Genomic DNA, 26,468 nt, shown 5'->3' on the forward strand with positions numbered 1-26,468 from the left:
GGAAAGGAACTACTAAGGAACAGAAGCAGGGGATTGGATCTATGGGGCGCTCCATTGAGTAACTTGATCTTGAGATGGGAAAAACAGGATGCAGCTTTTAGCGGGAGGAAAGATGACTTATTATCATGGGTGGTAAGCAAGGACCAGATTTAGATTATTCTTTCCCCTGGCATTTTTGACTCAGCTGGATCATGATCTCTCTATTAATTTGCTCATTCTTGTTGTTGGATTGTACCTACCAACTGTATTGCAATAATAATGATACTAGTAATGATGATGATAATAATATTTGCTAAGCGCTTACTATGTGACAAGTACTGTACTAAGTACTGGATTAGATCCAAGATAATTAGGTCCCATGCGGCTGTAAGTAGAAGGGAGAACAGGTACTGAATTCCCATTTTACAGGGGAAGCAACTGAGGCATCCAGAAGTTAAGTGACTTGTCCAACACCCAGCAGACAAGTGGCAGAACTGGAATTAGAACCCAGGTCCTCTGACTCTGAGGCCCACACTCTTTCCACTAGGCCAACGCTGCTTCTCCTTCAGGCACTTAGTACAGAGTTCTGCACACATCAAATAGAACTGACATTGACTGAATGATTTGTCTTCCTGGTGAATTCAGAGCTGGCACCCTTTCTGGGTCACCATGAATTCAACGCGAGGACAACCTGGCAACAATGAGCCATTTCAGAGCCTCTTCTGAGAAGGGTCACAGCACAGCTGAGGCCCAAATGAAGCCAGAGGAGAGAATAATAATAATAATAATAATAATAATAATAATAACAATAATAGCATTTGTTAAGCGCTTACTATGTGCAAAGCACTGTTCTAAGCACTGGGGGGGATACAAGGTGATCATGTTGTCCCACGTGGGGCTCACAGTCTTAATCCCCATTTTACAGATGAGGTAACAGGCCCAGAAGTTAAGTGACTTGTCCAAGGTCACAGGGAAACTGTCAGAGCCAGTAAGTCAGGTTGAGGGTGTTGAGAGAGGGGATGGAAATGGCACGGAGAGAGTTACCCTCTCCATGGCTTGGACAGTTTCTCCAGGAAACCCATCCAATACCTCACCTGCAGAAAATCCAGTTCCTCCTCTGTTACGGGAAGTTCAGTTTCACCTGAGAATCTCCCTGCGGCCAAGTGTACGGGACCATGGGAAGCGCTGAGCAAACCAAGGGGCAGGGCTTGAACCCTAAAATGCACAAAAACACAGCGGCCCCTCTCACCCAAATTGCTGAAGAATCGCAGGGATCATTTCCGCCAGCTGATCCATGGAAGGATACACGTACCTAGGAGAACAAAGAAACAACGGTTCAGGTCAACCCAGGAGTCGGATGAAGAGACATTACCTCAGTTAAATACGAGACGGCGTTCTTTCTAAATTGACTTTTCCAGCAGACGACGAAGAGTTGACGTTGCTTTTGAAACAGAGGGTTAGCTCCCGATGGGCCTCATGTTTCCAATGTGCTTTCCCCAACTGCTTTAATACAGTGTCTGGTGGCAGATCCCAAGGTCAGCTGCCTCAATCCCAGAGTCCACTCAACTTTTACAAGAGAATTCCCCCACGAGAAGGGTTGGAAGAAGATTTCCAAAGAAATACACCAGAGACCTTGCGGTCCCACGGAAGAGAATCTGATCTTTCTCAGCAAAGCTCTGCCACTTGTGATGTTGCGCAAGTTGCTTCGTTGTGCCTCAGTTATCTCATCTGTAAAATGGGGATTAAGACTGTGAGCCCCATATGGGACAGGGACTGTGTCCAACCTGACTAGCTCGTATCCACCTTCCACCCAAGTGCTTACTATAGTGCCGGACACATAGTAAGTGCTTAGCAAACACCATAAAAAAGAAGGATTTGCTGACTATTAGTTATCTGAATAACAACTGCTGGGTTAACAGTTAACCACAAGTTTCCAATTTTTATCCAGTAAAACCGTACAGGCCTTTATTCCATTAATCAGTTAATAATTAAGCAGAAAGCCCAGTAGTGGCTTTAAACTGTTTTCATTCCGTGACTGGGGATTGAACCCAAGGAACTAGGCATAAGTTGAAGAGTGTACTAAAGGAAGAATTTCCTGACTAAACGGGAGAAACATACTTGAATGACCTAGTTTGGGGAAGCTGAACTCCCCATGCCAGGAATATTTAAAAAATGAAATAGAAAACCATTAGTCCTGGGTGGATTAAGCATTCCCCTGCAACAGGGCAGGGGAATGACCTTCTTACTGTGTGTAGAGCACTGTACTAAGCACTTGGGAGTGTATAATACAACATGTTCCCTGCCCATAAAGAGCTTCCAGTCTACACCCTGAACAAAATGCCAGTAGCTTCTCTGGGGGACAAATCACTTAGTGCCTACCAACTCTGTAGAGAAGCAGCATTGCCTAGCAGCGTGGCTCAGTGGAAAGAGCACGGGCTTGGGAGTCAGAGGTAATGGGTTCAAATCCCGGCTCCGCAATTGTCAGCTGTGTGACTTGGGACAAGTCACTTAACTTCTCTGTGCCTCAGTTACCTCATCTGTAAAATGGGGATTAAGATTGTGAGCCCCACATGGGACAACCTGATCACCTTGTATCCTCCCCAGCACTTAGAACAGTGCTTTGCACATAGTAAGCGCTTAACAAACACCAAAATTATCCAGCGCTTAGAACAGTGCTTTGCACATAGTAAGCGCTTAATAAATGCCATCATTATTATTACTACTGGATCATGCACGGGCCTGACACTTAGAAGGACCTGGGTTCTAATCCTGCCATCATTTCTCTACTGTGCAACCCTAGGCAAGTCACTTCTCTGGCCTTCAGTTACCTCATCTGTAAAATGGGGATTAAGAGCGTGAGCCCTATGTGCGACAGGGACTATATTCAACCCGATTTGCTCGTATCCATCCCAGTAATTAGTATGGTGCCTGGCACTTAGTAAGTGCTTAACAGATACCATCATCATCATTCTCCTGGGACTTCCCTGGCCCTCCTTCCTCTCCTCCTCCTCCCCCTCCCGCCTTACCTCCTTCCCCTCCCCACAGCATCTGTATACATGTTTGTACATATTTATTACTCTATTTATTTTACTTGTAAATATTTATTCTATTTATTTTATTTAGTTAATATGTTTTGTTTTGTTGTCTGTCTCCCCCTTCTAGACTGTGAGCCCACTGTTGGGTAGGGACCGTCTCTATATGTTGCCAACTTGTACTTCCCAAGCACTTAGTGCAGTGCTCTGCACACAGTAAGCGCTCAATAAATACGATTGAATAAATGAATGAATGGCCCACTCGCTTACCCCGCTGGGAAAGAGGCGGCCCCATCGTGCTGCCCGGGGGCATCTACGTGACACACGGAGAAGTGCTGGGTGATCTCTTGCATGTCCTCCGAATTGAAGAGTGGGTTGTAGCATGTTTTGTCTGAGGCGCAAAAGGGAGCAGGAAAACAGAAACACAAAGCATCGGAGATGGATTCATTTCTACCCAGAAGGAAAGTTTTCCCAGCTTCTCCTCCTCTACTGTCTCTCTGCCCGCCAGCCTGTCCATGCCCCGGGGGGGATGAGACCAGAGCTTCTGGTCCATGTGAAAGCTACAAGGTCTGGCAAAGGTGCCCGGCCCAGGCTCGGAGGCAGAGTGACACAGAGCTGAGTCTCTGAGGGGAATAACGAGGTAGTTGGGGGGCCCCAACCCACACACTGGGACCCTGTGGGAGGAGAGGCTGCGTCTGACCTTTGACCCCACTCCCACCCCAGCACTAGGACCCTAGTAAGTGCTTCATCAATGGCTTCGCTCTCACTGCCAGGGGCCGTGCGGTGTGGGGTGGGTAGAGGGGGCCGGCTGCTCCTCGTTCCCTGGGAACGCACTCAAAAATACTCTCCAGGGTCCAGTGGGGAAAGTTCACATTTCACGCATGAACACACACCGATCTAGGAAATCTTCCCAGAGCCCCACAGTTACCTGCAAACTGCTTGGCACAGAGCCACCCACCCACTCTCCTTGTGGGGACAGAAAGACGGACCTTCCTGTCAGGAATGACAGGTGAGCCTTGGTCCTAAGACGTGGGAACTGTGACCCCGCACAGAGGAGTTGATTTTTAGCGCTGGCAATTTGCACAGCATCACCCCTCCGTCCTGTTCCTGCCGGGGAACCGAGTGAAACAAATGAGTCGGCAGGCAGGGGTGCTGCCCATGGCGCGCGAACACCAGGCTTCTGTAGGTCTGGGACCCATGGACAGCCAGAGTGATGGCAGAATCCTTGACCCTGGCAGCCCGGCCCCTGGAGCTAAGTCTAGAAGTCAGGCCTCCCAATTCCCAGAGCCTCACCTTTCTACCAGCCCCACATCCCCCAACCTGGAGAGCATGCTGGGACCACTTACGATTCAATCCAATGTCGTGGTACGTGAGGATGACGGGCCTCTTCGCTTTTGGAGTCCCGCATAGCGTGACGTGGACGGTGCCGTGTAACGACTCTACGTCCTGTTCCTGCGGGAAGACAAACACGTGTAGCGCCCATTCAGTTGCCCGTCTCCCTCCCAACTGCTAAATCGCCATTCGATCATCCTGACATTGGCTTGGCTGTCCAATCACAGTAGGGCTGCAGCTCAACTGGGATCACATCTCCTCCAGGAGGCCTTCTGTGATCACACAACTCCCACAAAACTCACTACAGCAATTTCAAAACTTCTGCGCCTCCTAAGAATTTTGGTTCTCGCCCCCTATACACTTATGTGGATACCTTTCTGCTCTATTGCTTCCTCCTATTTGTAATTTTTTATGATACTTATTAAGCACTTCCTATGTGCCAGGCACTGTATTAAGTGCTGGGATAGATACAAACTAATCAGGTTGGACATAGTCCATGTCCCACATATGGTTCACAATCTTAATCCCCATTTTAGATGAGGTAATTGCAGCACAGGGAAGCCAAGCGATTTCCCCAAGGTCACACAGCAGGCAAATGGCAAAGCCAGGATTAGAACCCGGGTCCTTCAGATTCCCAGGCCTGTGCTCTAACCACTTTCTTTAATGTCCATCTCCCCTGCTGGACTGTAAGCTCCTTAAGGGCATGGCTCACGTCTACTTGCTGAATTGTGTAGCTGTAACTATATCCACTTGCCCTCCCATGCACTTCATAGACTGCTTAGCACAGAGTACATATTCGATTAATGCTACTGATTGATTACTTGACCAAACTTGGCTTTTAAATGTTTATAGAGTTGGAGAAAATTCAATCGGCAATGAACTTAGCATGGGCAGAGCATTGGACTGGCAGTTGGGTGAATGCCAAAGAGGTAGAAGGTGTGATCTCTGCCCTCCAGAAGCTGACGAGTCGGTCAGGAAGCAACATCCTGAGCCACGTTCCTAGCAGCTACTCCACGGCGGATGACAGGCCACTTCCACCGGCCACCAAACTTTGACCGAGATATTCATTCATTCAATTTATTGAGCACTTACTGTGCAGAGCACTGTATTAAGCGCTTGGGAGAGTACAATACGACAACCAACAGACACACTCACTGCCAGGACCTACACCCAGCTGGAACCCACATCACCTTTGGAGCTAGACAACAACCAGAAGCAAATCCCGGGCTTCAGGAGACCAGCTACGATTCAAAATTCCTTTTTTGGGGAGGGATGCTTGGCAAAATTACTGAGCAGGGCATCACTGAAGCTGGCTAAAAAAGTCACTTTGGTCTGGGCCGTGTCTCCCCTTGTCTTAAGTTGAACTCTTGGTCTTGGGTAACTCCCGTATTCAAACACTGAAATGGAAGCTCCTTGAGGGTAGGGGATGTCCCTCCAAAGGGACCGTTCTCTCCCAAGTGCTTGGCACAGAACTCTTCACACTGTAACATGCTCAATCCATCAGTGGTATTTATCGAGTGCTTATTGTGTACAGAGCACAGAACGAAGCGCTTGGGAGAGTACAATACAACAGAGTTGGTAGACACGCTCCCTGCCCACGATGAGCTTACAGTCTAGAGGACCGTACATATCACTGAGTGGTGGATTGAATCATGTGATCCACTATAACTTAGCCCCACTGGGAATCAGGAAAACCAAACACTCTCACGCTCCAATGCAAACTGGACTGAGCACCCTCTGAAAAGCCACACGTGTATATGTAAACACGCACACACACCCCTATCCCCTAACCATGCCTTAAGGTAAAACCTTAATCCTATAACTGACAAATGACCAAAACCATGGAAAATAGCCTATAGTTTCAGAAGAAACGCCTCCCACAACTACGTGGCCTGTGGTGCCCAGGGCCCAGTCTGTCCACAACTACGTGAGTCACCCACTAGGCCTGGAAGAGCCCACCCTACTCCCCTCTCAGCCCCACCACTGCCCCGTAACACACATATACACAAAGACAAGAAGGCAAGACACAGAGGAACTGAAAACTGCAAGATGTGCGTGACCACAGCCAGGTTGCTTTATCTCAAGACAAACTCTCCCTGTAAGAGATGAATCAATCCTTTTCCTCCTTCCTTTCCCTCCTAATTCTCCTCTTCCACCCCCAGCCTCCAAAGGCATACATATCCTGCAGCCACCGCCAACACAGTTTGAAGCCATTCTGCCTGCCCTAGCGCAGGGCAGAGAAGTAACCCCTGACCTACCTCGCACCCAATCCAGAACTCCCCTCTGGCACTTCAGGCAGCCACAACATGGTAACAAGGAATCGCACGAAGCAGGAAGAGACCAGCTTCATGTCTCTCTCACACTCTCTCTCTCCCCCCTCCTCTTTCTCACCCCTTTTCCTTCTCCCACCCTGCCAGATCTCAGCCTTAAGCTCAATGCAACAAGGCCACAAATATCATTTTATCATTTCCAACCGCAGACTTCCAAAAGGGGCTCCGGAGAGCCTCTCCCATCCTTCCTGTCAATCAATCCTTCCCCAGCTGGATCATCCAGAAGGGGAGTTGGAAGTTTGGCTTGGAAGGCAGATCTGGGGAGATGGAAGCTCAAAGCGCAGCCTGGTACAGAGATCTCCTGGGCATCTGAGGAGCAGGCAGACAAAACAACAACAACATCACCAAAAGACAGGAATAACACCTTGAAATTTGAGACCACGATATCGCAGGTCAAGGCGTTAAAGACACTTGCGCAGCACCCAGAGGCTCATAGAAAACAGTAGGCTAAGACAGTTAATAATAAAAACTGTGGGATTTATTCAAGTACTTACTATGTGCTAACTACTGTACTGAGCACTGGAATAGATAAAAAATAATCAGGTCAGACACATCCCCGTCCCACATCAGGCTCACCAAACTAAGCAGGAGGGAGAGCAGGTACTGAATCCTCATTTTACTGATGAGGAAACTGTGGTCTAGAGAAGGGAAGTGACTTATCCAGTCACACAGCAGAAAATGGGGAAGCCAGAATTAGAACCCAGGCCCTCTGACTCCGAGGCCCATGCTCTTTCCACTAGGCCACACTGCGTCCCAGAGAAGTTAAATGACAGTGTCTCCAGATGAAAACAAGGGAAGAGTCTCACCCAGGAGACTTTGGTCTCTGCACAGAGCCAGTGATTCTAGTACTGGAAGTTGGCACGGCAACACTGGCATGTCATGTTCCTTCTGTGACATTGAGGGCAACAAGTAGGGGTGCATCACATTGCCAAGGGCCTGAACGTCAGACCCACTGATGACCCAAATTGGATCAATCATATTTATTGAGCACTTACTATGTGCAGAGCACTGTACTAAGGGCTTTAAAGTCCCCTTCAAAATCCCACAGTTCGACGCTCACTTCCTCTTTCCAGAATGCTTACCAGTACAGCTGGAAGATATGCAATGCCTTCCGCTTACAGCACTATTTTTGTCTCCCCTGGAAGAGTTCAGAAGTCACAGTGAACTAACTCTGGGTATGGAGCCCATCGGATCGCCAATGACAAGGGAGGAGAATGCCATTGTCTGGAGAGAAAACTGGGTCTTTTAGACCAGTGACTCTCCTACGACATTACAGTGCTCCCAGCAGGCAGACCTTTGGCAGAGATGCCAAGGGAGGCAAGGAGAGCAGGAGGGTGGAGGGAATCAAATGAATTTATGAGGATAGATTCCTAAATAGGAACTAAAGTCAGCCTGGATCACTGGAAAGCTTGTTTCACTCCTGGCCAGACACACCAAACAACATCCAAGCTGAGGAAGAGGAGAAGGTGGAGATGGGGTTTCGATGCCACCACCTCAAAGACTAAATCCCTGCCTCTTAGATCAGAATACTCACTGGGACTGAGGTTGGTCTGCCCATCGAGGGCCAGTCTGTCTACAGGGTGCCAGACTGGCAATAGGGCATCAGTCTGGTGGGTTCTGTGAGAAACAGGACAACACACCATCTCATTTCCCCCCAAAGGACATTCAAGGCTTCCAAACTGCCTTGTTCCAAGTATGATGGTAAATGTGCCCAATTTGCATTTTTAAAAATAAAAATCAGGACAGATGGTCTTAACACTCTTAACTGTTTCCCAAAAAGGGAAAGAGATGCAATGTGGCCTAATAGAAACAGCACAGGCTTGGGAGTCAGAGGACCTGGATTTTAATCCCAGCTCCACCACTTGTCTGTTGTGTGACCTTGGGCAAGTCACTTCACTTCTCTGTGCCTCAGTTCCCTCATCTGCAAAATGGGAATTAAGATTACAAGCCCTATATGGGACAGGGACTGGTGCCCAACCCGATTATCTAATCTGTAATTCTCCCCCCTCTAGACTGCGAGCCCATTGTTGGGTAGGGGCTGTCTCTCTCAGTTGCTGAATTGCACTTTCCAAGCACTTAGTACAGTGCTCTGCACACAGAAAGCGCTTGATAAATCTGATTGAATGAATGAATGGATTTAACCCAGCATTTAGCCTGGCACAGAGTAAGCACTTAATTACCATTTTTTAAAAAATGGAAAGGGCAGGGTTTTCTGATTCTGTTTCTCATAAATATTTTTATGTCCATCTCCCCCATTGAGTGGAAGCTTCCTGTGAGCAGGGGAGAAGATCTTATGAATCTTTCAGAATTTCCCAAGCAGCCAATAGCTGCACAAAAAATACCATCAGTATTTACAACCTCTACTACACAACTACTACTACTACTTACACCACTACAACTTCTGTGCTGCTACTGCTGACACTACTACTGCTTCAGTTAACTGCATCACTGGAGATGGCCAAAGGGTATCACCTAGTTAACTGAACTTAATTCCAGCAACCTAAATTAACTGGAATGTTAAGCAGCATGGTCTAGCAGAAAGAACATGGGCTTGGGGGGGTCAGAGGACCTGGGTTCTAACCCCCGCTCTGCCAGTTGCCTGCTGTATGACTTTGGACACGTTACTTAACTTTCTATGCCTCTGTTTCCTCATCAATAAAATGGGGATGAAATACCAGTTCTTCCTCCCCTTAGTCTGTGAGTCCCTTGTGGGTTGGACTGTGTGCGTGTGACCTGATTACCTTGCATCTACCTCAGTACTGCTTGGCACCTAGTAAGCGCCTCACAAATATCATCACTATTATTTTTATTGTCACACTGTTCCAGTTGGCTCCACTGGCTAAGCATGAGTCTCTCCCCTTACCACCATTCTTTCCTGGATCTCCCCAAAACCATCGTCAGCTGCCAGAAGGATCACGGCTGCCCAGAGCCCGGGCCCCCAGAAGGGGTCTGGACCCTTCCCATTCTATTCACCATTTGGCCCCTGGTAGACCAGGAGACCCAGACGAGCCACTCATTAACTCTACCTCCTCAGCAATGAAATGAGGGAATGGATGTTTTTCCTGCTCTCCACCTCCCAGGCCTTCCGAGAAAAGAAAACCAATGTCAGCACCCTAAACCACACTGTAATTGCTCGCACAAGCTGGGCAGCTCATTTGAAAATAGAAAGAGCCTCTCATATCCCGTTTGCCAACATATGTTCCTCCATTTGCCTGAAGTTTCTCTTCCACCTGTTAAGAACTAGGAAGAGGGAGTCTGGGAACCTGCTCTAGCCAGTCGCTGGTTTGCCCCCTGAACAGGAAGGGACTAGTTTAACAACAACAACAAAAAAAAAACCCCCAGCATTTACAGCTGAAGATGGGGCAACCTTTCAAGTTTCCTTGTGATTGATTGATGGTTTCCAAATGGAGGAAGGAGAGGAAAGAGTCAGCTTTGACTTGCCCCTCACCCCTCCATCTAGAATATTAGGAGACTAAGACTAAGGCTGCCAGGCAAGCCTCAGGGGAAAATTCTGCATATCCCAATCTCCCGCTAGCACAGCACAGCAGAAGCACGTAGTAACCTGTAGGGAGCAGAATAAAAAATAAATAAAAAGTGAATCAATCAGATCTCTATTCTTACCCACTGGCTATTTTCCCTGGAGCTTTGACACAGGAGGTGCTTAATAAGTAGTATTACTGCTTCTTCAAAGATCTCACACGTACACATATTCCATTTCCCCTCTCAAAGCCAAAAAAATGAGCCTGAAACCTGCCTTCCGTGCCAACCCACAACAGCCCCGTCTCCTGCCCATGGGAACGAGAGCCAGGTCCACCTCCTCATTGCGCTGACCCTCTTAGGGGTCAAAATGCTAGGCTAGAGGCAGAGCAGGCTACAACCCAACGAGCTGACAGCACAAGGAGAATAATCTTTGCCCAGATAGGTGGCACTGGGAGAATCACTCTTCCCTCTCCCCCTCCCTCCTACCATCTAATGGTATGCATTTAAAACCCTCCCTTGGGAAAACAGAAAGCCCAGGAAATAATAATAATAACAATGATGGCATTTATTAAGTGTTTACTACGTGCAAAGCACTGTTCTAAGCGCTGGGGAGGTTACAAGGTGATCAGGCTGTCCCACAGGGCTCACAGTCTTAATCCCCATTTAAAGATGAGAGAGCTGAGGCACAGAGAAGTTAAGTAGCTTGCCCAAAGTCACACAGCTGACAATTGGCAGAGCTGGGGTTTGAACCCATGACCTCTGACTCCAAAGCCTGTGCTCCTTCCACTGAGCCAAATCAGATGGACAGATAAAGTCTATCTTTCCAGGCTGGGTACCCCCACCCCAGCAAACGACTAGGTGGTGGGCAGTGAACATGGCAAGGAGACTCCTCCCCCAAACTCCCCAGGGGAGGAGCCAAATTGCTGATGTCTGACAGTGGGCTTCACAATGACTGGAACAGTCATCCACTGGTCTATCTGGTCCTGGCCATCTGCACCAACATATAAAGCCCCCCCTTCAACTGGGAGTCCCTCTTGAGGCAGGGACTATGCCCAACTGGATTTTTTTGCATTACGTGCTTGGAGCATAATAAGTGTTTAACAACCACAATAGTGATGTTGATGGTGACGATTATTATTTTTGTTATTATTTTTCTCCCTTCCACGGCTCTCCCATTCAGACTCCGCTGTCCCCCTGACATGGCTTGCTCAGCCGGCTGGCCCACTCCCGTCTTCCGAAATCAGTGGTTTTTCTGGTGTCTAAAGTGGGAGGTCACATCTTTCCTTCACTCAGTCCAGCAGGTGGAACAGAAGCTGTCTATCATTTCTTAACTCAGATTCACTTGCCCTCACCATTTTTTTTTTTTTGGTTATTTGTTAAATGCTTACTATGTATCAGGCACTGTACTAAGTGATAAAGGAGATAAAAGCTAATCAGGTTGGACACAGTCCATGTCTCACATGGGACTCACAGTATTAATCCCCATTTTACAAATGGGGTAACAGGCACAGAGAAGTGAAGTGATTTGCTCAAGATCACAAAATAGACAAGTGGCGGAGCTGAGATTAGAACCCAGGTCCTTCTGACTCTCATGCCTGGAATTCTACAACAATAATAATAACAATAATAATAATAATAATGTCAACTGTAGTATTTGTTAAGTGCTTACTATGTGCCAAGTGCTGGGGCATATACAAAATAATCTGGATGGGCACAGCCCCTGTCCCACACAGGACTCTAAGTGGGTATTGAATCCCCACTTTACAGGTGAGGAAACTGAGGTCTGGAGCTTTGAAGTGACTTGCCCAAAGTCACACAACAGGCAAGTGGTAGAGCCAGGATTAGAACCCAGGTTCTCTGACTTCTGGGCCTGGGTTCTTTCCACTAGGCCATACTACTTCTCTAGGAAGGCAGTGTGCCTTGGTGGAGAGAGCATGGGATGGGGAGCCAGAAGACCTAGTTCCTGCCACGGGCCATTCAGCCTTATCGTGGCTAACTGGAAAGAGCCCGGGTTTTGGAGTCAGAGTTCATGTGTTCAAATCCCGGCTCCACCAACTGTCAGATGTGTGACTTTGGGCAAGTCACTTCACTTCTCTGTGCCTCAGTTACCTCATCTGTAAAATGGGGATTAAGACTGTGAGCCCCTGTGGGACAACCTGATCACCTTGCAAGCTCCCCAGCGCTTAGAACAGTGCTTTGCACATAGTAAGCGCTTAATAAATGCCATTATTATTATTATAATACCCAGGTGGGGCCCAAAACCTGAATGCTACATCGCGCCACCTCCCCTCAGCCAATCACTCTACCACCCCATCTGAGAACAGTACCAAGAAACAAAAATAAAACAATCCAAAGCAACAACAACAACAACAAAAATCAGAACATCACAAAACCTTCTTTCAAATGATTTGTACTCCCTGGTCCTTGTGTTTAGACAGATGGGCCATGGCCAACGTTTCTCCTGATAGGTTTGCTGTTCTTACACCAATCTGAGAGTCTCCCCGACTGCTAACCAGGCCAGATTGATTGATTGCTTTGTCCTTCTTAAAAGCTTAGCTGGGCTGGAAATGAAGAAAACTCTTCTTCAAAGGGAACAAAATTGGGTTTTCAGTTCAATCCAGCCAGAAAGGCCAAAACATTCCAAAGTTTTGGAGGGAGGGCTGTTGTCTCTTCCCTCCGCAACGGAGACCGTCAGGTCATAGCTGGAATGATCTGGCTTCCATCGGAGGAAGTACCCACGGCGGACTCCCCCACATTCCTGCCTCCGGGTCTGGTCAAGCCGACACCCAAATTCCCACCGTGCCTCAGGAAGAGAGGCGTCACCCTTCCTAGGACCAGGGCTGGAGCTCGTTAAAAGGAAGAAAGCCAAGCATGAGCGTCCATGTTTGGAGATCCAAGTCAGAGCGGTTTTAACCGGATAAGTGACACTGGGGAACCACACAATAAATCTCAAGCCACACGTGCAAAAACTTGAAAGCTCAACTGTCATCAAAACATCTTTCTTCATAGGAGTTACGATCACTCGGCTATTGTGAAACGCGTCTGTCTAGGGCCACGGGCACCACAGCCTCAGGGCAAAAGTATTAAACCATTTCCTCTCATCATTGCTTCAAAGCCTTTCTCTGCCAGCTCCGCAGAAAGCTACCACTACCACCACCAGGCCGGCCTCCCTGTCTGGCATCGCCATCATCGCTTCAGCAACCTCCTCACGACCTCACGAAGGAGTCAGATACAAGGCCCCACTTTGGAGTTGCCTCCCAGAAACCGAGGGAGAAACTTCAGCGTTGGAGTGGGGAGGATGGCTTGTGGTCATTTCCTTACTGAAAAATCAAACCTCCCCGTTACACTCCCTCCCTGAGAGACCCGTCCTCTTCTGAAGCTGCCTTGGCCCACTGGCTAGGGCGCTTTGTCAGGGCTAAGAGCCCACTGGTCCTCTTCCACCCTGGGTCCAACCTTCCCCCCTCCACCAGGCATCACCCCGCTGTTCTGAGAGACAGCTGACTTAACAAAAACGTGAAGAAAGAAGACAGAAGAGCTTCTCTACTTGCCTGAACATCAAACTCCTGGAGGAGTCCTGAGATGGTCTGCAAAGAGAGGATGATGTGATTAGTTTAGATACTCAATCGGTGGTATTTATTAATAATAATAATAATAATGATGGCATTTATTAAGCGCTTACTATGTGCAAGGCACTGTTCTAAGTGCTGGATTACTGAGAATTTATTGTGTGCAGAGCACTGGATTAAACACTTGGGAGAGCAATAATAATAGTAATAATAATCGTGGCATTTGTTAAGCACTTACTATGTGTCGAGCACTGTACTGAGTGCTGGGGTAGAGGTCCCACATGGGGCTTACAGCCTACATACAAATTCCTTACAGCCTACATATGAATTCCCCCATTTTGCAGATCAGGGAACTGACTCACAGAGAAGTGAAGTGACTTTCCCAACGTCACACCAGGCTCGTGCTCTTCTCATTAGGCCACGCTGCTTCCCATGCAATAGCCTGGACACTCTTGCCATTTACACTTTCTAAAATGGAGGACTGATGCCCTGTTCATCCCACTGGGCTAGCGGAAAGAGCCCGGCACTGGAAGTCAGTTTTCCCGGGTTCGAGTCCCACCTCTGCTAGTGGCCTGGTGAGTGACCTTGGACAAGTCACTTAACCTCTCTGGGCCTCTGTTTCCTCATCTGTAAAAGGGGGTTAAGAGAGATTATAAACCCTAAGTGGAACAGGAAGGGACCCCATCCAATTTCGTAGTTTTGTCCCTACCTCAGCATCTAACACACACTAAGAGCTCACTAAACGTCATAACGATGGCCTCTGGAAAAAGGAGAAGAGCTATGAGCTCCCTGCCCAAAGGACGTTGGTTCTAAAAACCCAGTCCTGATCACATCTGTCCATTTGTCAGACAAGGCTGGGAGAGCCTAAAAGAGCCAGCTATAGTCACCCTGGCTACAGGCCCGAGCAAACCCAGGCAGGCTAAACCCAGCCAGCTCTTTCCACTGGATGAAGGCCAGCGGGTTGCTGAGCGTGGCTGAGGACCTAAGAGGCCTTTCTAAGTGTTCTGGTCCTTCAGTGGAGGTGGAGGGTCCTGAAGTAATTGTGGTGTTAAGTGCTTATTACGTGCTAGATGCTGGGATAGATACAAGTTAACCAGGTTGGACACAGTCTTTGTCCCATGTGAGGCTCATGGTCTAAAAACACAGGGAGAACAGGTATTGAAACTCCATTTTACAGATGAGGAAACTGAGGCCTGGAGAAATAGTGACTTGCCTGAGGTCCCACGGCAGATAAGTGCCGAATTAGGATTAAATCCAAGTTCCCTTGCCTCCCAAGCCAGTGCTCTTTCTTTTAGGCCACACTGTCTTAACACAGGCCTGGGAGTACGAGGACCTGGGTTCTAATCCCCGCTCTACCACCCACCTGCTGTGTGATCTTGAACAAGTCACAACTTCCCTATGCCTCAGTTCTCTCATCTGCCAAATAGGGATTCAATACCTGTTCTGCCTCCTACTTAAACTGTGAGTCCCTTGTGGGACCTGATTACCTTGCATCTAAACTAGTACTTAGTACAGTGCTTGGTACATAAGTGCTTAAATACCATTTTTATTATTATTACTACTACTTCCAGACTTTTGAAGGTCCATGGTGGCTACTTCAATTTCCAGATGCCGCGAAGAGGCTTGGAGAGAAGACTCCAACCTTCTGAGTCATGGGTCAGATCAAAGACTCCTCCCACAGACACACCTCTCCCCCAGGGTTTCAAGGGGTTTAAGAGCGCTTTGGGACCCAAGCTTGACCCATGCCCCGGGGGCCTCTGTGACTGGGTACGGGGAGTGGGTGGAAGAGGGAAGGGAGGGGTGGGGGCTTCTACCGTTCTCTGCCCAGGGCTGGGAAGGACGTCCACCAGAGATTGCCAAGACACAAAGGATGGAAACCAGAAGCCGTTCCCAGCCGCACCTCCCTTCCCTCTTGGAGCAGCCAGCAGGATGATTCCAGGGCTGTGAGGAAGCCAAGCCGGCCCTGCTGTCTCTTTCCGGGGAAGGAGGCGGGGGCTTCCACGGCCCACAGGGAACGGGACCCCCCCACCCAGCCAGGACCATCCTGCATGGCTGCTTCTCTTTCTGCCAAGGTCAGATCCTGGGGCATCCCACCTCTCCCTCAAAGCAGATTCTCAGGGGATTGACTACCCCCAGAACCGAGAGGCTGGAGGCGGTTTGGCGGAAACAAAGACAAAAACAAAAACAAGCGCTGGGAAGCGAATCCCGGCTGGGAAGGCCATGAGCAGAGGTCAGGTTTTAAAGAGTTCGGACGCTGCCAGAAGTGAAAATAGCCTGGCACGGAGCGCCAGACCCGCGGTGAGGGCCAGGGTGGATGACAGGGCCCTAGCCGCGGGCAAGTTCCCTGTCACTCTGTACCCTCCAGAACATTCAGGGTTGGCTGCAGAGGGACAGATTGAGGTTAGATTGAGCACTGGAGAACTGACGGTACAGTTTCAGCATAGTTCTGCCCGACAAGCTGGCTTCCCATGGCCCCTGAGTGGTGTGTTGGTGTCCCTCTTCGCCTTAGCCGAAAGGACTTCCTCCTAAAGAAGCCCCAGCGAATACTTTGAGGGCCCCAAACAGCCACCAAGCCGGGGCAGTCCCGCTGCTTCCAGAGAACCGGGGGGCTGCCACTGAAGTAGCCAGTCACCAGTCTCCCTGCAGAGCCTGGAGTGAGGTGGGCGTGAGGGGGGCAGCCAGTTTGTGGCCACGCGGCCCAGGGGTCATTTCTGGTTCAAGATGCAGTTGCGGGGTGGCTTTTACCTCATCTCTCTCGACCAGTGGCTTCACCTCCGCGAGGTCCACGTCCTGGAGTTCCCGCGCCATGGTTCCGGTCAGCTTCCTGCCAAAAGAGCCCTGAGTGAGCACTGCTGCTGAGGACTAGGTTTCTGGGCTGGATCAGGAGTGCAGAGGAGAGAACCAGCCTCCATCTTAGCTTGAACAAGGACTAGGACCGGGACGGCAACCGTCCAGTGGACCCAAATGTGTGAGGGGCCTTTATGAAACAAAAGGACTCCCCCCCAAAAAAAAAACCCAGCAATCGGCCAGAACCCCAGCCCCTTCTTCGTGACTCCTTCCCAACACTGCCCAAGTCCAACCATAGTCCATGGGGATGCCGGCCGCAGAAACAGAAGCAAGACCGCCTCTGGCTCCATTCCCTTTCTGACACATCTCCTCCATTCCCAGGTCCATGGCGGCCCACTCTTTTCTCTCCACGGTGTAAAGCCCTGGCCCTGCTACTTTCCAAACAGCCCAGTTCACCAATCATAAGCCATCACCCCTCCCACTGGCCCCAGGGTAGTCCCCACTGCACTCTCCATTGACCCCACTGGACTACCTACTGGCCAAGGTACTGGCTGGACCACCCAGGTCCTGTTCAGGCCACTGCGTCTTTAGAAGGATGAGAAGAACTCACAGAGGGTCTGGAGGGAAGCCGTGTCAATTTAACCTTTGAGGCCACAGAGTTGACCACAACGGTCCTGGAATCAAGAACTAAGAGAGTGGGATCAATTCAACTGGAAGGAGAAAGCGAAGAAGGAATATGACATCCTTTGAGCACAAGGGCAATTGTGAAGGCAGTAGTGACTAGCTGCCCCTTATCCACTTAATCCACTTATTAACTCTGTTGGATTCTCAGCAGGAGAAAAAGGTAAAGAGTTTGGCCAAAGGTAGTATTAATCAAATAAGCAGTTGCATTTATCGAGCAGTTAGCATGTGCAGAACGCTTTACTGAACACTTGGGAGAGTACAATAGCATTAGTAGACCTGATCACTGCCCTCAAGGAGTTTACAGGCTACTGGGGGTAAAGCACTGTCCTAGGCACATGGGATAATCCAACAGAGTTAATAAACATGATCCCTACCCACTTAGAGGCACACCAGTCAGCAAGGTAGATAGAAGCAGTGAGGTCCAGTGGAAAGAGCCTGGACCGGAGAGCCAGAGGACCTGAGTTCCAATCCCATCTCCACCACTTGCCTGCTGTGTGACTTCTGGCAAGTCTCGTCACTTCTCTCTGCCTCAGTTTCCTCAATTGTAAAATGGGGATTCAGTCCCCGTTTTCCCTCCTACTTACATTGGGAGTAGAGAAGCATACAGAAGAGCATAGAGAAGCAGTATGGCTCAGTGGAAAGGCCCGGGCTTTGGAGTCTGAGGTCATGGGTTCAAATCCCAGGCTCCGCCACATGTCAGCTGTGTGACTTTGGACAAGTCACTTACCTTCTCTAGGCCTCAGTTACCTCATCTGTAAAATGGGGATTAAGACTGTGAGCCCCCCATGGGACAACCTGATCACCTTGTAAACTCCCCAGCGCTTAGAACAGTGCTTTGCACATAGTAAGCACTTAATAAATGCCATTATTATCATTATTTTTATTATTGTTGTGAGCCTCATGTGGGACAGGGACTGTGCCCCACCAGATTACCTGGTACCTATGCTAGCACTTAGAACAGTGCTTGACATACAGTAATCACTAAACAAATACTATAACAGAGAAGAATTTCCCAGGGAGAGATACAGGCTGGAATGGGATACAAATGAGGTTGTGGGAACTTTGAAAATAGGACTGATTTGCCTTGGTCTGGGGTGAATGAATGGCAATGGCACTGCGAACTGCAAAGACAAGAGAGTCCTGGCCAACTCTTTGGTGCCTGGACACTTTGTACATCTCCTTCCCGGAATCTGTACAGGCAGGGGAGGGTGTTTTAAATGAAAAAGGTCAAGGAACCCACTCCTCATAAAAAGACAAAATCCCTAAAGTGGCTCCCTGGGGAGGCTAAACGCAGGTAGGAAATTATATGGAGGACTGAAAAATTGTGTTGGGTTTACAGCTCTAAACCGTTACTGCTCACCCATGCCCTGTCAATTTCAATTTTTAATCTGGACTTAACCTGTTTTTCCAGTACAGTGCTCTGCACACAGTAAATTCTTCATAAATACTCTCACTACAAGGTAAAGGGCCCCCGCAGAAGGGCAGAAGCAGCAATGATTAACTTCTATTATCCCCTGATTCGGGGAGAGCCGCTCCGCTGCCTGAACACATGGAATAGTCGCTCTCCAGCCAAGGTCAGCGGGTGCAGGTAGGCTGCACTCTGGCCGACCCGCAATGCACCGAGAGGTCAGGTCTGTCTGAAAAACCCGCACATCTCAGCTGCTCTCACTTCTGCACTTCACCTCCATCATCATCATCATCAATCGTTTTTATTGAGTGCTTACTATGTGCAGAGCACTGTACTAAGCGCTTGGGAAGTACAGTGCCAGAGGGCAGGACCACGCGGGAGGGGTGGATATCTCTCGCCCCCTTCTAGACTGTGAGCCCATTGTTGGGTAGGGACCGTCCCTATATGTTGCCAACTTGTACTTCCCAAGCACTTAGTACAGTGCTCTGCACACAGTAAGCGCTCAATAAATAATAATAATAATAATAATACTGGCATTTATTAAGCGCTTACTACGTGCAAAGCACTGTTCTAAGCACTGGGGAGGTTACAAGGTGATCAGATTGTCCCACGGGGGGCTCACAGTCTTAATCCCCATTTTACAGATGAGGTAACAGGAACACAGCTGACAATTGGCAGAGGCTGGATTTGAACCCATGACCCCTGACTCCAAAGCCCATGCTCTTTCCACTGAGCCAATGAATGAATATCTCTTCCTGCAAATGCCAGCTGTTTGCTTTCTAATTTTCCTTTTTCTTTTTTTTAATGGTACTTGTTAAGTGCTTACTACTACTAATAATAATGGCATTTATTAAGTGCTTACTATGTGCAAAGCACTGTTCTAAGCGCTGGGGAGGTTACAAGGTGATCAGGTTGTCCCACAAGGGGCTCACAGTCTTAATCCCCATTTTATTCATTCAATCATATTTATTGAGTGCTTACTGTGTGCAGAGCACTGTACTAAGCACTTGGGAAGTACAAGTTGGCAACATATAGGGATGGTCTCTACCCAACAACGGGCTCACAGTCTAGAAGGGGAAGACAGACAACAAAACAAAACATGTGGACTGGTGTCAAGTCATCAGAATAGAGATAAAGCTAGATGCACATCATTAACAAAATAAATAGAATAGTAAATATGTACAAGTAAAATAGAGTAATAAACCTGTACAAACATATATATATTCTTCTAGACTGTGAGCCCGTTTTTGGGTAGGGACTGGCTCTATATGTTGCCAGCTTGTACTTCCCAAGCGCTTAGTACAGTGCTCTAGACAGTAAGCACTCAATAAATAAGATTGAATATATACAGGTGCTGTGGGGAGGGGAAGGAGGTAGGGCAAGGAGGTAGGGCATGGGGGATGGGGGGGAGGAGAGGAAAAAGGGGGCTCAGTCTGGGAAGGCCTTCTGGAGGAGGTGAGCTCTAGGGACAAAGAAGTTAAGCGCTTGCCCAAAGTCACACAGCTGACAATTGGCGGGGCCGGGGTTTGAACCCATGACCTCTGACTCCAAAGCCCGGGCTCTGTCCACTGAGCCACACTGCTTTCCATGCACTGTTCTAAGCACTGAGGTAGAGACAAGGTGTTTACCTTGTCCCACACTGGAGCTCACAATCTTAATCTCCATTTTACAGAGGAGGTAACTGAAGCACAGAGGAAGTGAAGCGACTTGCCCAAGGTCTCACAGCAGACAAGTGCCAGAGCCGGGATTAGAACCCACGTCTTTCTGACTCCCAAGCCCGGGCTCTGGCCACTAGGCCACGTGGCTTCTCACACTGCTCTCCTTCGTCTTTGGTGGTCACGGCCGGAAAGGAGAAGCAAGTTGGGGAAAGAATCTGGGCTTCCCTCCTTCCTCTCCCCCTCTCCATCCCCCCAGCCTTACCTCCTTCCCTTCCCCACAGCACCTGTATATATGTATATATGTTTGTACGTATTTATTACTATTTATTTATTTATTTTACTTGTACATATCTATTCTATTTATTTTATTTTGTTAATATGTTCTGTTTTGTTGTCTGTCTCCCCCTTCTAGACTGTGAGCCCACTGTTGGGTAGGGACCGCCTCTATATGTTGCCAACTTGGGCTTCCCAAGTGCTTAGTCCAGTGCTCTGCACACAGTAAGCGCTCAATAAATACGATTGATTGATTGATTTTATGCTTCTCCCTAAGGTGGCCACTCAACTGACCTGGATTTTGGCCGCTCTCCTCCCCGCCTCCTCTCAGAGACACCCACCCCTCCCCAGGGGCCAGACCAGATAACCAGTTGAGCCACTGGTGATTCCATAGGCTCCTGCCCTTGGTCAGTCCGCTCTCCTGGCCACATCCCCACCTCTGCCCAGCCACCCTCATGCCACCTACATTAGGAATCCCTCCTACTGCCCCGGACCCTCACCGTAGTGTCCACCCGGCTATCCTGACCCACCCACCCTGTTTTTCTACCTGCAGGGGTTGGGGTGGGCCCACTGCCTGGAGTTCTGGCCCCGACACGGGCTTCTGTCTCTGCAGGGATTAGGGCGGGATTCACACAAGGCCCCACTGAGAGCTCACTTCCCAGACTGAGGTCTTTTTCCTCTCCTTTTCCCCATCCCCGCCCTCTGCCCTCATTCATTTAATCGTATTTATTGAGCGCTTACTGTGTGCAGAGCACTGGACTAAGGGCTTGGGAAGTACAAGTTGGCAACATATAGAGACGGTCCCTACCCAACAGCGGGCTCACAGTCTAGAAGGGGGAGGCGGACAACAAAACAAAAGAAGCAGCGTGGCTCAGTGAAACGAGCCCGGGCTTGGGAGTCAGAGGTCATGGGTTCAAATCCCAGCCCCGCCAAGCGTCAGCTGTGTGACTTTGGGCAAGTCACTTCACCTCTCTGGGCCTCAGTGACCTCATCTGTAAAATGGGGATGAAGACGGTGAGCCCCAAGTGGGACAACCTGATCACCTTGTATCCTCCCCAGCACTTAGAACAGTGCTTGACACATAGTAAGTGCTTAATAAATGCCATCATTCATATTATTATTATTAAAATGGGGATGAAGACTGTGAGCCCCAAGTGGGACAACCTGATCACCTTGTGTCCTCCCCAGCACTTAGAACAGTGCTTTGCACATAGTAAGCGCTTAATAAAATGCCCTACCTCCTTCCCCTCCCCACAGCACTTGTATAAATTTGAACAGATTTATTACTCTATTTTATTTGTACATATTTACTACTCTATTTTGTTAATGATGTGCATATAGCTAGAATTCTATTTATTCTGATGGTTTTGACACCTGTCTACATGTTTTGTTTTGTTATCTGTCTCCCCCTTCTAGACCGTGAGCCTGTTGTTGGGTAGGGACCATCTCTACATGTTGCCGACTTGTACTTCCTAAGCGCTTAGTACAGTGCTCCGCACGCAGTAAGTGCTCAATAAATACGATTGAATGAATGAATGAATAACCCAGATGTTCACATGCCAATCCCAAGCGGGCCTGGGCCGCCGGCGATAATCCCTGCCAGCGTGGCAGCATTTACCACACAAGGCAGACACTGTGGAGATGGCCGCCCTATGCCCACACCCGCCCCATGCCCTCGCCAGCCAGGGGTGCCATCTGGTCCGGGCCCCCTCCGCCCCTGGAGACTGGCGCAGGGCAGCCCAGGGGGGGGCAAAGTCTTCGGCCCTGGAGGGAAGGGAAGGAGATAGCGCTGGCAGCAGCCGCAGCCCGGAGCAGTGCCAGGGGCAGAGGAGGCCTTCTGGGCCTAGGCTACTCATTCTATGGCATTTGGAGCCGGCCCCTAATAATTCATTCATTCATTCAATCGTATTTATTGAGCACTTACTGTGTGCAGAGCACTGTGCTAAGCGCTTGGGAAGTACAAGTTGGCAACATATAGAGACAGTCTCTACCCAACAGCGGGCTCACAGTCTAGAAGGGGGAGACAGACAACAAAACAAAACATATTAACAAAATAAAATAGACTAAATATGTACAATGTTGGTATTTGTTAAGCGCTTACTATGTGCAAAGCACTGTTCTAAGCGCTGGGGTAGATACAAGGTAATCAGGTTGCCCCACGAGGGGCTCACAGTCTTCATCCCCATTTTACAGACGAGGGAACTGAGGCCTAGCAAAGTGAAGTGACTTGCCCAAAGTCACACAGCTGACAAGTGGCGGAGCCGGGATTTGAACCCACAGCCTCTGACTCCAAAGCCTTTGCTCTCTCCACTGAGCCACACTGCTTCCCCAATGCCATCATTATTATTATTATTAAATATGTACAAACATATATACAGGTGCTGTGGGGAGGGGAGGGGGAGAGGAAGGAAGATGCTCAGTCTGGGAAGGCCTCCTGGAGGAGGTGAGCTCTCAGTAGGGCTTTTGCAGATAATAGTAATAATAATGATGGCATTTATTAAGCGCTTACTATGTGCAAAGCACTGTTCTAAGCACTGGGGAGGTTACAAGGTGATCAGGTTGTCCCACGGGGGGCTCACAGCCTTAATCCCCATTTTACAGATGAGGTATCAGAGGCCCAGAGAAGTGAAGTGACTTGCCCAAAGTCACACTGGCCCTCACGGCTGCTGCCCAGCGGGGTCACGGGTTTGCGGGGGTTGGGGGGGGGGGCTGGACGGATACCAGACCGGACCCGCTGCAAATGGGACTCAGAATCACTGAATCCTGGAGCTGCATCCTCCAGGCCCCAGACTGAGAAGCTCAGAGAAGAAATCTCCACCTCCTCCAGGAAGACTACCCTGATTAATCCCTCATCTTGCCATAATAATAATAATAATGGCATTTATTAAGCACTTACTATGTGCAAAGCACTGTTCTAAGCGCTGCGGAAGTTACAAGGTGATCAGGTTGTCCTGGGGGGGGGGGGGGCGGGGGCCTCACAGTCTTAATCCCCATTTTACAGATGAAGGAACTGAGGCACAGAGAAGTGAAGTGACTTGCCCAAAGTCACACAGCTGACAATTGGCGGAGTTGGCGTTTGAACCTGTGACCTCTGACTCCAAAGCCCATGCTTTTTCCACTGAGCCACGCTGTTTCTCTAAATGATTCGACACCCCCTACCACCACCACCAACCACCATTTCAGCCCTCTATAGCTCCTAAGTACAGATGTTCTCATAAACTCCAGGAGCATTCACCTACACTCCTCACACACCTGTTATCTTACACACTACCTCACATCCATATCACCATCTCTTTCTGCCTTCTATCTGTAATTTAGTCTTCCCAGCTGGACTGTAAACTCCTTAAAGGTAGGGATCTTCTCTAGCAACTCTTCTGTATTGTACTCTCCCTCCATGAATCAAGCAAAAATCCTCACCCTGGGCTTCAAGGCTGTCCATCACCTTGCCCCCTCCTACCTCACCTCCCTTCTCTCCTTCTCCAGCCCAGCCCACACCCTCAGCTCCTCTGCCATTAATCTCCTCACCGTGCCTCGTTCTCACCTGTCCCGCCATCGACCCCCGGCCCACATCATCCCCCTGGCCTGTAATGCCCTCCCTCTACACATCCGCCAAGCTAGCTCTCTTCCTCCCTTCAAAGCCCTACTGAGAGCTCACCTCCTCCAGGAGGCCTTCCCAGACTGAGCCCCCTTTTTCCTTTCCTCCTCCTCATCCGCCCCGCCCTACCTCCTTCCTCTCCCCACAGCACTTGTGTGTGTATATATATATATATATGTACAGATTTATTACTTTATTTTACTTGTACATGTACATTTATTTTGTTAATGTGCATATAGCTTTAATTCTATTTGTTCTGATGATTTTGACACCTGTCTACATGTTTTGTTTTGTTTTGTTGTCTGTCTCCCCCTTCTAGACTGTGAGCACATTGTAGGGTAGGGACCATCTCCATATGTTGCTGACTTGTACTTCCTAAGCACTTAGTACAGTGCTCTGCGCACAGTAAGCACTCAATAAATACGATTGAATGAATGAATGAATAGTGCTTTCCTCACAGTCGAGTGTAAGCTTCTTAAGGGCAGTGATAGTGTCTCAAGCACTTAGTACAGTGCTCTGCACACAGCTAGCCATCTGCTCCTTGAGAGCAGGGATCTTGCCTACTAACCCTATTGAACGCCACACACTGTCCTAATTGTTTCACTTGTGAATTAGCTCAGGCCTACTGGAGCTGTTGGAGAAATTAGGCAGGGCCTGAAAGAATTTGGTTTGAGACAGAGAAATAAAGGAATAGAAGACATAATGCCTCTTGCCCCACATCAAAGTCGGAGGGTCAACAAAGTCTTCAGTTCACTCCCTGTGCCGTAATCTCTTGAGACACACGAGAAGCAGTGTGACCTAGTGGAGCGGGCACGGGCTTGGGAGTCAGAAGACCTGGGTTCTAATCTTGCCTCTGCTAATTGCTTGCTAAATGACTTCAGCAAATCACTTAACTTCTCTGTACCTCAGTTTCCTCAACTGTAAAATGGGGATCCCTCCTCTCCCTCCCTCCCAGACTGTGAGCCCCGAGGAAGACAGCAGCTGTGTCCAATCTGACTGTCCTCTATCTGTCCAAGCACTGACCTAACCCATTTCCCAGCGAGCGTTCTTTAGAAGACTCCATATGTGCGAAGCAACGACCCTTTGACTCGTCCCCTCTGAACGCCAACAAGGAGACAATCCACAGCCCAAGTCTTACGAAAGCTTAATTCTGTCAAATGAGGCATTTTGGTATGTGTTTTGCTCTCCGCTGGGATACGCCAGTCTGCATCCCGGGCCCAGTTCTCTGAGCAGATGACCCCACAAACATTCCTTTATCCGTCTTCCAGATCCCATCCTCCAGAACCACTCAGAGCACAAAGTCCGTTTTCTGTTTGCAAATGTTCCTGTAAAGTTGCCAGCTCCGGGGGAAACCAAGGGTTTTCATGCCGCTTTGCCAGGTCAGCATTCTGAGGTCACGAGAACCCTGCTAGCAGAATACCTCGCCTACACGGACACAGAAGCTTCCGATGTCTGGAATCTGTCCAGTCTGGGTGCTACCACCAGCCAGTGGGGAGAGCAACAGAACTACCTGGGCTTTGTGACTAGCTCCAGAGGTGTGTGCCCCCTCAGTAGAAGCCGGGGGGGGGGGGGGTGTTGTGTGTCTCCCTTCCCGCCCCGATCCCTCCCAAGTCCTCCCGTAACAAGTGAAGCTGGGCCCAGACACAGACACCTAGCTGTGTGCTGGTCTTGGGGATGCCAGGAGTGGACTCAGGGCTTTTTAAGGCTTTTAATAATAACTTGTGCGTACTATGTGCCAAATGCTGTTCTAAGCACTGGGGTAAATACAAGGTAATCAGGTCGGGAACAGTCCCTGTCCCACATGAGGCTCACAGTCATAATCCTCATTTTACAGATGAGGTAACTGAGGCACAGAAAAATGAAGTGACTTAAACAAAGTCACGTAGCAGACATGTGGCAGAGCTGGGATTAGAACCCTCATCCTCCGATTCCCAGGCCCGTGCTAATTCCAACCCGCTCCTGCTGCACCCCGGGACCAGGCAAGGAGGCAGGATGGGACACGGGAACCGGGTGAAGAAGAATAATAATGATATCTGTTAAGCATCCAGTATGTGCCAAGCACTGGGGTCGTTACAATGTAATCAGATGAGACACGATCCCTGTCCCACATGGGCCTCACAGTCTAACGGGGAGGACAGGTATTTAATCCCCATTTTACAGATGAGGAAACTGAGGCCCAGGGAAGTGAAGGGACTTGCTCGAGATCACCCAACAGGCAAGTGGCAGAGTGCTGATTAAAACACAGGTCTCCGACTCCCAAGTTAGGCCACTCAGTAACTCTGAACTAGCCCAGGTCAGCCAAGCGACCACTTGGCTGGGAGAGTTAGTGGAGCTGGAAGCAGGG

At 49.1% G+C, this 26,468-nt stretch overlaps 1 protein-coding gene across 1 annotated transcript in view; it reads right to left on the minus strand.

Annotated features, from left to right (window-relative positions):
- The window catches only part of NDRG1 (N-myc downstream regulated 1), a 40,284-nt gene extending 15,114 nt beyond the window's left edge, over positions 1-25,170 (minus strand). Inside the window, exons 1-6 of the mRNA XM_038760225.1 lie at positions 25,152-25,170; positions 16,465-16,543; positions 13,702-13,737; positions 4,358-4,463; positions 3,282-3,402; positions 1,229-1,291 (exon numbers count right to left, since the gene is read on the minus strand). Coding sequence (XP_038616153.1) covers positions 1,229-1,291; positions 3,282-3,402; positions 4,358-4,463; positions 13,702-13,737; positions 16,465-16,543; positions 25,152-25,156 — 410 coding nt within the window. The 5' untranslated portion in view covers positions 25,157-25,170. The remainder of the gene's footprint in view (positions 1-1,228; positions 1,292-3,281; positions 3,403-4,357; positions 4,464-13,701; positions 13,738-16,464; positions 16,544-25,151) is intronic.
- Between the last annotated feature and the right edge of the window lie 1,298 nt (positions 25,171-26,468).

Source organism: Tachyglossus aculeatus, chromosome 18 (genome assembly GCF_015852505.1).
Source record: "Tachyglossus aculeatus isolate mTacAcu1 chromosome 18, mTacAcu1.pri, whole genome shotgun sequence".
NCBI lineage: Eukaryota > Metazoa > Chordata > Mammalia > Monotremata > Tachyglossidae > Tachyglossus > Tachyglossus aculeatus.